At 39.4% G+C, this 13,339-nt stretch overlaps 1 protein-coding gene across 3 annotated transcripts in view; it reads right to left on the bottom strand.

Annotated features, from left to right (window-relative positions):
* Positions 1-1,514: 1,514 nt before the first annotated feature.
* The window catches only part of LOC100599179 (myosin-2), a 28,727-nt gene continuing 16,902 nt past the window's right edge, over positions 1,515-13,339 (bottom strand). For 2 of the 3 annotated variants that reach the window (XM_003274681.3, XM_030800524.1), the window contains 19 exons: positions 12,261-12,516; positions 10,445-10,687; positions 10,177-10,353; positions 9,949-10,094; positions 9,775-9,865; positions 9,303-9,692; positions 8,381-8,507; positions 7,572-7,690; positions 7,233-7,429; positions 6,314-6,497; positions 6,072-6,237; positions 5,845-5,969; positions 5,378-5,686; positions 5,087-5,290; positions 4,388-4,513; positions 4,125-4,295; positions 3,937-4,041; positions 3,719-3,814; positions 1,517-1,799 (listed from right to left, as the gene is read on the bottom strand). In XM_003274681.3, the coding sequence (XP_003274729.1) occupies positions 1,647-1,799; positions 3,719-3,814; positions 3,937-4,041; positions 4,125-4,295; positions 4,388-4,513; positions 5,087-5,290; positions 5,378-5,686; positions 5,845-5,969; positions 6,072-6,237; positions 6,314-6,497; positions 7,233-7,429; positions 7,572-7,690; positions 8,381-8,507; positions 9,303-9,692; positions 9,775-9,865; positions 9,949-10,094; positions 10,177-10,353; positions 10,445-10,687; positions 12,261-12,516 (3,385 nt within the window). In that variant the 3' untranslated portion in view covers positions 1,517-1,646. Of the gene's footprint in view, positions 1,800-3,718; positions 3,815-3,936; positions 4,042-4,124; positions 4,296-4,387; positions 4,514-5,086; positions 5,291-5,377; positions 5,687-5,844; positions 5,970-6,071; positions 6,238-6,313; positions 6,498-7,232; positions 7,430-7,571; positions 7,691-8,380; positions 8,508-9,302; positions 9,693-9,774; positions 9,866-9,948; positions 10,095-10,176; positions 10,354-10,444; positions 10,688-12,260; positions 12,517-13,339 lie in introns of all 3 variants that reach the window. The other variant, XM_003274682.2, reaches the window with a different exon arrangement.

The following is a 13,339-nucleotide window of genomic DNA, read 5'->3' as shown; positions in this document are numbered from 1 at the left end:
ACAGCAGTTTAGACTCTGGTCATCTGACTTGCGGTCCAGCGTACTCACTTGTGACACACTTCTACCTGGGGTAGATTAAAGTCATAAGGAAGGGTATTGCAAGGATGTGCCTCTAAGAGGGCCTTTCCTAGCCATCTGTTAGCCTGCTTTGTTACCACAGGTACCTAATTTTACTTTCTTACATATCTGTTTCTTTACTAGGCACCTGCAAAATGTGGGTAATGATTTTCAGGAAGACAGAACATTTTAATAATGCTCTCGATAGGATTTGATGGGAATCTTCAGACAACCTTTTGTCTTGCTCTGGATAAACTTTTCAATAAGTAGGAAGTAAGATATTGTTTTTGTTTATTACTGCCATATTATAAAACACTTAAGCAATTCCAGGTGATACAGGAACAAAGTGAAAGAGGGGCTTATGCAGCGAGAAGAGCAATTCCACACCCCTTTCTAAGGCCAGTGCGACAGTGTGAATCCAACTTACCTGTTAAACTACCATGTCTAATTTACATCATTTTCACACAGTGCCATTTAGACCAAGATACTCTTGCTTTCTATTTGATGGGAAGTTACCATTTAGCTCTTCCTTTATTCTGTCAAGGAAGGTTATATTTTTGGCTATGCATCTCAGCTGCATCCAGTTTTAAAAATCTTGATCCTCTAGATTTTGATCCTCTTGATCCTCTAGATCCTCTAGATCCTCTAGATCCCCTAGATCCTCTTGATCCTCTAGGAAAACGTCTCTGAGTGGTCCAGGTTGCTATGATATCTACTTTTTGTACCAAACTCATACCCATCATCATGTGTGTTGAATATACATTTGAATAACCTACTTTGAGATCATATTTTCTTGACACTTTTAGTCATTTATTTTGGCTCTTTATATAATTATACGGGAGACCATAAAGATTGGAAACGTAGGCTAATAGCTCATGGATACTACATTATAATATGTAAAATAATATTCTCTATGTCTCCAGATTTGATAGACATCCTGTAGTTTTCATAGGGAGAAGAGTCATATTTAATTTAATTTTGAAACTTGCTTCATGAAGAACAAGGTCATGTCAAACCCATTACCCAGTGCACTTACTGTGGGCATGTGGTACATTGGAATTGATAATGTAAATATCCATGGGCTAATTAAGAATATTTTGTGTTTATATTCTTGATAACAGTTATTCAACAAAGAATTAATGATACAATTCAGTTTGAATCCCCTATGTGAGAATATAGCTAGTACTATCCTGAAAAAGATTCACGTTAGGGGAAGCAGGAGCATTCTAAGATTTTACTGTACTCAGATATCAGGAAAGGTTAGAAAGAAATAAAATGGACTTCCAGATTTCTGTTCATTAGAACAGTCTTTCTGGATAAGTGACATCTTTACAGCCTTAAAGTGTTGCTGTAGACCCCCAAAAAAGTCGCCAATTGAATGTGATTGTTTGACAACTCTGACTATTCAAACTTTGACATGGCTTCAGGAAAGAGAAAAGACAAGACCAGTCTAAGGATATTGTTTGCAAACTACCCTATGCTTTATTTCCTTTGCAACAGGGTAGAATACACAATAATTACAGAGAGAAATGACCAAAGATGTCACATTTTGTGCCTGTCTTCAGTCATTCCATGGCATCAGGACATGATCACTCTTCACTTATGACTTTTGTGTGAACCTCCCGGCTCTTCACCCGCAGTTTGTTGACCTGGGACTCAGCAATGTCAGCCCGTTCCTCGGCCTCCTCCAGCTCATGCTGGAGCTTGCGGAATTTAGCTAGATTGGTGTTGGATTGTTCCTCCTGAGAATAAAAATGGAATTGTAAGGAACTCATACTTGCATCATTCTAGACTCTAGACCTAATAGAAGAAAGGACTTGGCATCTATGGAGAAGTAACATCTAGTGCTTATCATTGAAATTAATTTTAAGATTTGTTTATTGGGGTCATATATATATATATATATATGTATATACATATCTCACATTCCTATTTTGGCAACCAAAACACATATATTTTATGAAAATAGAAGAAAAATATAAGCTTAGAGAGGAAGGCAAGAATATTAAAGGCATAGTTGTTAATGCTTGCTGTAAGATGATGATTTTCCCTTGAGTTAGATTTTTTTATCATATTAAGAATGAATTAAGTTTTTAAAATTTGAAATAAAATTGGATTTTGTCATGTATCATTTTGGCACATTTCAAAATGGTTACTTTTTTCCTCCTGCATTGGATGTAATGATTCTATTGACAGATTACCTAATATTAGGTAACGTTTACATTGTAAGAATTAACCTTATTTAATCACTGGAAGACAATTCCTTTAATAAAGTAAGACTTTTACTACTTAGTAATTTATCTTTGCTGTAACTGTCTTTATGAGTAAAATTGCCTTTAGTTTTTCTCCCTCTGTCCTCTCTTGGGCAGGCTTTGGTATGAGGGTTATGTGAGCTTCTTAAAATGAACTGGACAGCTTTCCATCTTTTCCCGTGCTCTTGAACAGCCTACATAGCTGGGGGATTATCTGTTCCTTGAAATTTTGAAAGACCTATCTGGACTTGGGTCCATTTCCAGAAGTAATTCAGCCAACTTGGTAATTTATATTCTCCTAGAAAAATCATCAGTTTTTTTCAGGGTTTCAACTTTATTGATAGATGTGTTTTATATTAAAAAATAATCCTCTATGTATATAGCTTATTCCCTTTCTCATTTCTAATGTTGTTTGTATTTTCTCTCTTATTTTTCTTGATTAAACTAGTTATAATACATTTATTTTATTAATTCCCCAGAAGTTACAAATATTACTGAAGTTATCAAATAGAAAATAGTATACTCTAATTCATCAATTTCTACTTTTATTTTTAACAGTACTTCTTACTTCTACTGTTTTTTTTTTTTCTGAGATGGAGTCTCGCTCTGTCACCCAGGCTGGAGTGCAGTGGCACAATCTCGGCTCACTGCAAGCTCCGCCTCCCAGGCTCACGCCATTCTCCTGCCTCAGCCTCTGAGTAGCTGGGATTACAGGTGCCCGCCACCACGCCCAGCTAATTTTTTGTATTTTTAGTAGAGACGGGGTTTCACCGTGGTCTTGATCTCCTGACCTCGTGATCCGCCCACCTTGGCCTCCCAAAGTGCTGGGATTACAAGCGTGAGCCACAGTGCCCGGCCACTTCTACTGTTTTATTATTATTTATAATTTCTTTATTGGACTGTCTGTTTGTTTATTTTTACTTTTGGTTCATAATGAAAGCATTTAAAGCAATGAATTAGCCTTCAAGCACAGCTTTGACTACATTCTGTAGGTTTGTAAAAGTAGCATCTTCCTTGTGATTTTACTTATAATTAATAATTATTTAGTAATTATGTTTTTATGTTTACTTTAAACCAAGAGTTATTTAAGAAAGTTAGTTTTCTTAATATTTAAGTACCCAATAATTTTTGCTTATATTTTGTCATCACTTTACAACTCTGTCATACTGTGGCCAGAGAATATGGCGTGTATTATTTCTGCTTTTAATTTTTTTCAGGTTTCTTGGTGGATTGAAAGTTTACTTTTAAAATGAAGCTACTGATATTACAAATGATACGCAATAATTATTGTACAAAAACAAATGTTAAATATGCGTGCAGTAGTCTATAAAGCAAACAGCTTGTTTACTATAAGAGGTAGTAATTATTTATTAGCTTAATTTGAGGACTTCAGTCTTAAAAATACTTACAGCCTCCTCAGCTTGTCTCTTATAAGATTTCACTTTTGCCTGAAGTTTATCTACCAAATCTTGAAGCCTGAGAATATTCTTTCTATCTTCTTCTGTCTGAAAGATTATAAAAAGTCCAGGACCTTAATTACTAAAGCACATGACTATTGCATAATTGCATATGAGTATTTCACATAGACTTGGACCAGTGCTTAGCTGCTAAAAACTACTGGCCGTACCTGGTAAGTGAGTTCCTTCACTCGCCTTTCATGTTTGCGCAGACCTTTGACAGCCTCAGCATTACGCTTTTGCTCACTCTCAACCTCTCCTTCCAGCTCCCGTACCTGCAAATAAGTAGGCTCTTAAGAACTTTGATCCAATAAGGCACTGAAAGCAGATGGAAATAGACAGATATTGGGAGACCCACCCTGGCCTCCAGTTTCTGGATCTGCTTCTTCCCACCCTTCAAGGCCAGCTGCTCAGCCTCATCCAGACGGAGCTGCAGGTCCTTCACAGTCTGCTCCATGTTCTTCTTCATCCGCTCAAGGTGGGCGCTGGTGTCCTGCTCCTTCTTCAGCTCCTCAGCCATCATGGCGGCCTAAATAGCAAATAAATCAAGAAAACCAAGAAAGTTATAGATGTCAGGAAATCTTACTGCTAAATCAGTGGACAAGTGTGCCTGCCACTCACATCAGTGATGGCCTTCTTGGCCTTTTCTTCTGCATTGCGGGCTTCCTGGAGAATGTCCTCCATCTCTCCTTGCATTTGGGAAATATCTGTCTCCAGCTTCTTCTTGGTGTTGATCAGGCTGGTGTTCTGTTTAAAAAGAATTTGTACATTTAAAAAATTGTGTTACCAAAGTATTTATTGGTAACCACTTCTTGAAAAAAATTCAGATAAAAATTTGCAAGTGAAAAAATGCCTTTTAATATTAAAGAATTAAAGGATTGTGTTATGTAGTATGATAAAATAGAAATGTTATAGAATATTCAGCATCTTCAAGTGTATAGGTCACAAGCAGACCAAGTAGCTCTATAATTTTATAATTATCATTTACTAATAGAACATTCACAGGGATAAAAATATAATGGACTTTCTCATAACATTCCATTTCTCCAGAATGAAATGTGAATATTGATAATGAGGGCCAATAAAGATATTAACACAATAGAATATGGGGCAGCCTTAGAATATTATACAAAGCAAATCAACAATAGTTTTTCAAAGCAAAACAGTGAAAGATTTCTCAATAATGCAGAATTACTATTCTGTATTATTTGAAAAGAAAATTTGATAGACATATTAGGTCTAGCTGTCTTATGAAAACTTAGGCTTATCTATTCTGGGACATAAAATTTACTAAGGAAAGTTCTTTGTGCTGAATCCCACCTGGGTGTGCAGGAGCTGAACACGCTCACTGGCATCCAGGAGCTCCTGTTCTGCGATTTTCCTGCTTCTCTCTGTCTGTTCCAGAGTGGCCCGCAGCTCCTCAATCTCAGCCTGCAGCAGGTTGGCTCTGCGCTCCACCATAGCCAGCTGCTCCTTCAGGTCCTCCTGGCTCCGAAGAGCATCATCCAGGTGGATCTGGGTATCCTGTGAAACAAACCGTCATTGAGACACCATGTTCTCAGGGTTGCAGGCACCCCAATTGTCCTGGGACCATTTCTTAGACATATTTACCTTGAGGATGCCTTGGGTGTTCCTATAGTTCCTCAGGGCCTCAGCAGCCATGCGGTTGGCATGGTTCAGCTGGATTTCCATTTCATTGAGGTCGCCCTCCATCTTCTTCTTGAGTCTGATGGCATCATTCCTGCTCCTGATCTCAGCATCCAGCGTGCTCTGCATGGACTCCACGATTCTAATGTGGTTTCTCTTCAGCTGGTCAATTTCCTCATCTTTTTCAGCAATTTTCCTATCGACCTCAGACTTGACTTGGTTCAATTCAAGCTGGATGCGCAGGATCTTTCCCTCTTCATGTTCAAGAGATGCCTTAATGACAGCAAGAGGTGACATTAGGAAGGAACCAAAAGCTTTATGAAGTTTTTCTGCACAGCAATAATTTTGTGTTATGTGTCTTTTTATTCACTCTATGCAAATGTACCTAATTATTTTCCAAATTTTTTTATAACGCACAATTTTATATGTACCTCTGCTTCTTCTAAAGCAGCCTGAAGTTCACACTTTTCTTGTTCCACTTGTTTCTTTATTTTCTCCAGTTCATGGATACGTTTCCCTCCTTCTGCAATCTGCTCCGTGAGGTCAGAAATCTCCTCTGTCATTTGAGTAAAAGACAGGTAGGGATTTGGTTAAACATGTGACGTAAGGGAGAGATTCTTCCAAGTTATGAATATTACTGAATATGATAGGGACTCACGCTGTAAGTTTTTGTTCTCTCGCTTCAGGGTTTCTAGCTGATCCAAAGATTCCTCGTAGGCATTCTTTATCTTGAACAGCTCAGTGCCAAGGGAACGGGCCTCCTTCTGGGAGGCCTCAAGCTCAGCATGCGTTTCCTCACATTTCTGTTTCCATTCTGCCAGGATCTGAAAAACCAAGACCTGTTACCTGCTGTAAAGACAAAAGAGTAGAGTAAAGAGCAGAAGATGCTGGAGGAATTACCTTATCGAAGTTCCTTTGCTTTTTGTCAAGGGCAGCACAGGCAGCATTTGTCCTCTCCACGTCAAGCATGAGGTCCTCGACCTCATTTTGCAGCCGCTGCTTCGTCTTTTCGAGGGAAGCACATTTGGCGTTCACAGCTTCTACATGTTCCTCAGCCGCCTGCAGCCGCTGGGCCAGCTTCTTCCTTGAATATTATACATGTTTTCAGAGAGAAGTGAACCATAATATGAATTATGAGCTATTACCACACACACTGAAGAGTATTAGAAACTTCACATTAATGCTGCCCAGCCACCGTTCATTCTTTCAACAAATATCGATGAGCCCTTTTTATGAACCAGACACTGGCTACGCAGCAGTGACCAAGACAAAAAAGGTCTCTGCTTCATGAAGATCACAAACAAGTGAGAGAGGTAAACAATAAGCAAATCAGAACATCCATAATAATACCTTACAGATACAAGTGCAATGAAGCAAAATAAAATAGAGTAAATGGTGGGCAACTACTCTTAGATATTCAGTGAAGGCCTCCATGAAGAGATATTTGAGTCAAGAGCTAAAAGAAGTCAGAGAGTGAGCCAAAGGGAAGTCTGTGGAGAGAGTATTTCAGACAGAGAGAACAGCAGGTACAAGCTCCTGATGCAGCAATGAGCTCATTGTGCTTGACAAAAAGCAATGAAGCCCCTAATTATCAGTGTAATTATTTGCTCTTCTTTGTTTTCTTAACTAGATTTTAGGATCGTAAGGCAGGGACCATATTTGATTTATTCATGTCTTATTCTCAGGGCCTGATTGTGACTGGCACATAAAAGCAGATTAATGAGCATTTGTGGACTAATTCACTGAATCTTCAAAGGTCATGTCTTTCTGATTCAATATGCAAAGTTTTCTGCTCATTCTCTCATATCTGTGCACATACTTGGCCTCCTCCAGCTCCTCTGTGCGCTGGATGGCGTCCGTCTCGTATTTGGTCCTCCACTGGGCAACCTCGGTGTTGGCCTTGGACAGTGCCCTCTGCAGCTCGGCCTTGGATTCCTGCTCTTCCTCATACTGTTCCCGCAGCAGGTCACAGTCGTGGCGGGAAGACTGCAGGGCATGCGCCAGGGCGTTCTTGGCCTATGGGGACAGTTACACCTTCATTTTACTGGATATTTAAATATTTAACTCTTAACTTTCAAAACCTTTTGAAAGCTGGTGTAACAGCCTCCGTGTAGAATCAGCTCATGAGGGAAAAAATCAGTCTTAGAATCATAATTACTTTTATCTCCTCTTCAAGTTGCCTCTTTAATTCTTCAATCTGTTGAGTAAAGGCTTGTTTGCCTCTTGACAACTGAGACACCAGAGCTTCCTTTTCATCGAGCTGGCGTGAAAATTCACCTAATGGACAAAAGAAATGGCACCATTTTTTAAGTGAAAAACAAGATTCTGCCAGCCCATGTTAGAAAGAAATTTTGACTCATTTTCCCAAATTGAGTGCTCAGATGGTTGAATTCTATCCTGACATCTTCATGCTCAATGCAGGTTTTCAGTTTTTATGGTGAAACTTTCAGATCAATCGGAATGAATAAATACAGCTTAAATTCCTTTTGTCCTTTCCATAACTAATTCTATCAGAATTATATGATATTGTGCAAAACCTGGTGAGGACTGTCAAATGAGTAAGCTAAAATGTCTAATTCTACAGAGTCCCCATTTCATAGGACTTTTGAGAGACTGGGATATTCATTGCCCCATTCTGGAAGTTAGTTGACCCTCATATAAATAAAGAGAAACCTGGCCTGAAAGAGAAGCCCTGAATTCATGCTGGAGTAACCGCTAATCCCAGTGTCCTCGCAATGAGCAAATACTCAAGGCCGTTCTGGAACAGAGCTTGATTTTGTCCTATTGAAACCTTTATCTCCAGAATTGTCCCAAGATGACCTTGCACATAGGTCAGATGTCTGAGCTGTTCAGTGAATCAGACATATTCTCAGCTGCTTTTATTAGGCTCCCACGTCACCAAATCAGTCCGTTGTTATTAATCACATCCTCTCCACCCAGAAGCTGCACGGAAGAGGGGAGAGTTACCAGATTCAGTCTGCAGGCGCCCCCTCTGTGCAGTCAGGTCATTGATCAGCCGCTGCTGCTCCTCTTCCTTTGATTTCAGTTCACTCACTTGGTCCTCTAGAGTCCGGCACATTTTCTCTAGGTTTCCCTATAGAAGAAAAAGTAAAAGAAGAAAACACAGACCTTTTAAGCGAATAATAATCACCTTTGCAGTTGCTGTAACTTCTCCCTGAACTAAAAAATACAATATTTATCTTAATATAGAAAATAAACCAAGTTATCTTATATGTAATGTAATGCATAAAAATTTTTCTTTCTTTTTTTTTTTTTTTTTTTTGAGATAGAGTCTTGCTGTGTCCCCAGGCTGGAGTGCAGTGGCGTGATCTCGACCTCCTGGGTTCAAGGGATTCTCCTGCCTCAGCCTCCTGAATAGCTGGGACTACAGGCGCACGCCACCACGCCTGGCTGATTTTTCTTTTATGAAAGCTAATCATGAAGCTCTGTTCAATATTAATATGAAAATGTTAAGGTTATATTCTAATTTTAAGATTTTGTTAGAATTGTATAGTGTACATTTTCTAAAAGCGTGTTCTAAAATACTTCATTGCCTTTATGTACGATGAAACTTTTTTTATTTCAATTTCCTTGAAATAATTGGAGACCTTTGTTCTATAACTGGAGACTTGGAGAACACAGATGGCTTATGTTCAAAAGCTGGTGTTGTCATTTATTAATGGTGTGATGGGTCTAAGTGCTTGGCCTCTTTGAATTTCTGATCCTTTATTTGTTAAGTTGAAATAATAAAAAATGCTGATTTTTTGTGCTTACTTCCCTGAATTACTGCAGTTAACAAATGACTTAATGTGTAAAAAGTGCCCTGTGCAAACTATGATGTGTCCATAATGCATTATTGTCAATAACAATTTCCCAGAATTTGTAGTACCTTGGCTTTGGAGACCGTTTCTACATTACTAGCAAGGTCATCGATCTCCATCTTCATCTCACTCTTCTCCTTCTCCAGCTTCTGCTTCACTCGCTGCAGGTTGTCAATCTGCTCCCCAAGCTCGGCCACGCTATCTGCGTGCTTCTTCCTCAGGGTGGCCGCCGTGGCTTCATGCTGTAGGGTGGCCTCCTCCAGGTCCCTGCGCATTTTCTGGAACTCAGCCTCCCGCTTCTTGTTCATCTCAATCTGGGCTGAAGTGGCCCCACCGGCTTCTTCCAGCCTCTCGCTGATCTCCTCTAGCTCCCGGGAGAGGTCAGAGCGCTGCTTCTCTGCTTTGGCCCGGGAGGCCCGCTCTGCCTCGATTTCCTCCTCCAGCTCCTCAATGCGGGCCTGGGGATGGTGAAAAATACAAATTCAGCTTCTTTGTGTCATAACTGCCTCCGAGCCAGACTGATGAAAATCATATACTTACTTGCAATTCTTTAATTTTCTTCTGCAATTGAATGCCAAGTGCCTGTTCATCTTCAATCTTGCTTTGCAGATTGCTGATTTCAAACTCTTTCCTTTTAGAAAAGTAGCAAAGGACAACAATTTAGTCCATATCTAATGTTGGAAGCAAATCCATAAGCAATTCTTTCTTACTTACTTTTTGAGCTTTTCATCAAGTTGCTGTTTCTCATTTTCAATGTCCATTATGGACTCTTGGGCCAACTTCAAGTCACCCTCAAGTTTCCTCTTAGCCCTTTCTAGGTCCATGCGAAGTTTCTTTTCTTGCTCCAAGGACCCTTCAAGCTAAATATAAATAATGTTGAATCAGAAGGAATGCTTATCTTCCTTTAGAAGAAAATAATGTCCTTGATGATACTAGACTTACATCATCCACTTGTTGTTCAAGTTTGATTTTAGCTTTGGTCAGGGTGTTGACTTTGTCCTCCTCTGCCTGCAGGTCATCCAGGGTCTGCTGGTGGGCCTCCTGGAGAGCCTTCTTCTCCTTGGTCAGCTTAGCGATGGTTTCGTCCAGACCTGCCATCTCTTCTGTGAGGTTTTTCACCTACAAAGGTGAAGAAAGTAGCTTAGTTGCTATAAAGCAGCTTAGTTGGGTGGCAGAACCTCTATACAGTACTGTAGAATATGATTGATACCTTGTTTTCTGTGGCATGTTTCTCCTTCTCAACCTTGGCCAGTGTCAGCTCAAGGTCATCAATGTCTTTCTTGAGTTCTGAACATTCATCCTCCAGTTTCCTCTTCTTGGCTGTCAGCTCAGCGTTGATCTCTTCCTCATCCTCAGCTCTCTCAGTCACCTCTTTGATTTTGGCCTCTAGCTGGATTTTGGTTTTGATCAGCTGGTCACACCTTTCCTCTGCATCAGCCAAGCCTTCGGCTTCCTTAAGTTGAAAACAAGATCAAAATTGGGAAGAAAGAATGAAATACTTCACAATGGATAAGAGTGTATGTTTCTGCATTTGATCTTTTGAAGTTCCTATATTCATTTGTTTACTCCTTCACAAATTTTTGTTTTATGAATCACCCTATTGTGTACATTTTCCATGTGTGGGTAAGCCAAAATGTACCAGCTGTTGTTCTGTTCCCCTAAAAGAATGTATTCTACAGTAGATTAGAAAACCTGTTTCCCAAAAGCTACCATTAATGTAGAAAGCAATTAGTGACATAACAGATCAGAGAATTTGGATCAGAGATGGTTTCATGAAAGACTTGCTATTTGACTTGGGCCTTGAGAGGGGTAGGATTTGCTTTTGCAGAAATCAACTTATTGTGGAGAGGAGCAGGAGGGTTGTGGGGAAGCATTCTAGCAGGACAAATTCAAGATACAGCTGCTACTGATTTTTTTGTTTGTAGTACTGGAGGATGCTCCTGATTATGATGTACTAAATTCAAGTTGAAACATAAAGTAATCAAGAAATTCCTGGCAACCTGCTGTTTCCAATTAAGGGGGTCAGAGCAGGCGAGAAATGAAGGAGACACTGGAATATATACTCATCAGTAATCCTCCATATCAGCCTTTGAATACATTAAGGAATGCAGGGTGCTGTGTATAACTGTGTAATGAATACAGTGGTTTAGTACAGATTCTGCATCAATCTCTGGGGACAACAGAAGAGAATACAGGACAGATTTGGAGGGCTCTTTCCTTCTGTAATCTAGAAGGAGTTATTACACTGCTCGGAGTTATTACACTGCTCAACATTGACAGAGAGACCAGTCTTAACAGAAAAAAATATGACTTTATGATAAGTAGACCAATTCAATTCACTCCAAATAAAACATAGTCTTATAAATTATAGTCTGAAGTTGATGGAAGCAGTTCTAAAATGATTGGTTCAGGAGAGGGCAGTGAGCAGGCTGGATGGAAGAAGAGAGAATTGGGAAGTAGGCTGAGCAACTTTGGTGCTGATGCAGCAATGTGGGTGTGACATGATGGGACACGGACTGTGGAGACAGATTAGAAAGAGGGAGTCTGAGTTTTTGAGATCAATATCACACGATAATTCAGTAAAATTTGATGAGAGTGCTGTCATGTGTCAGCTGTTCCTGTTATAATTTAAGACCCATGGACATTTAGAAGTTCAAGGAAGTTTCAGAAAAATATTACTCTCTCCATGCTGTCCTCCCCTTCGTATTTTATTTGGGATTGTATCATATTAAAATAATTTTGATGGACCGTATTTAAAGAGAAAATAAGTCAAAAATCTTGTGGTTTGATGAAATTGTGTACAATGGAAAATGAGGGATATTTCTACCTCACTGCCCTGGTGCTGGTTTGTTGGGGGTTACTGGGCAATGGAGGAATGTTTGGACCTTTTCGTGCCATTGGAGTGTTTTAACCTTTTCCTTCCAATGAGTGTCTCCCATGCGATTACCCAACCCATGGCCCACAATGGCCAAAGTTCTAGCACCTGCATCCTGGTTAGTGATACCAAGGGTGATATTCCAACTCACAGCCTGAACTTGGAGCTGCAAGTCATTTTTTTCTTTCAACAGCGTCACCATCTTTTCTTCCAGTTCCTTCCTTTTTGCCTCTGACTTGGCAAGTTCGTCTTTAACTTTCTGAAATTCTTCCTTCATGGTGGCCATCTCCTTCTCAGTTTCTGCACTCTTCAGCAGAGGCTTGATCTTGAAGAAGAGTTTCATCCAGGGCCAGTGCTTGACATTCATGAAGGATCTGATATTGTACTGGATACAGAAGATGGCCTCCCTGAAATTAAATTGATGCAAATTAATATTGTGTGGTTGATGCAATGAGATGAAAGCTTGGCAGTGACAGTTGGAGGTTCTGCTCCACCTTGTTCCTACTCTGTTTTCAAACACGCAGATGAAAAAAATTCTATTTCGGGATGATGGTCAAGGTCTTGCTAAGGTCACTCATTTCTCTATATCACTGCTTCACAAACTTTGGCATGCATAAGAATCACCTGAAGGGCTTGTTAAAATACTGACTCCTGAACCTCACCTCCATAGATTCAGATTCAGATTCAGAAGATCTAGGGTGGAGCCTGAAAATTGGCACTTTTAACAAGTTTGCAAGAAATGCTGATGTTGCAAGTCCAAGGAGCACCCTTTGAGAAGCCTTGCTGTACATCAGTGCTTCTCAAACATTGCTACTAAAACACCACTAAGGGCAGTGAAGGCGGAACACAGCTCTTTAGGGGTATGTGGGGCATGAGATATTAAAAACTCAGAATTTCTTAGAAAATCTCTGCCTTTATATGTTAATGTTGTGTGAATTTTGTATTCTATTCTCTAATACCACTTTTGTTTTCATCTAAATGATTTTTACAACTAATTACCCCATATATAGACAATTACCCAAATATATATATATTGTGGATCATGACCAAAATTTATTATTTTTAATGAAATGGAATATAGTTGAAAATATTAGCATAATTACAAGTGGTAAAAATAAAATTTGCTTCATGTAAATTATTTATATATCTGCATACACATATGTATATGTGTAGATGTATAGGTGGCAGTGTAAAATGCCTTTCTCAACATGGAGAAATGGTCCTGATCAC

The sequence above is a fragment of the Nomascus leucogenys genome, chromosome 19, assembly GCF_006542625.1.
Source record: "Nomascus leucogenys isolate Asia chromosome 19, Asia_NLE_v1, whole genome shotgun sequence".
NCBI lineage: Eukaryota > Metazoa > Chordata > Mammalia > Primates > Hylobatidae > Nomascus > Nomascus leucogenys.
Note: the sequence above shows the minus strand (reverse complement) of the source record. Positions and strands in the feature narration are given on the sequence as shown.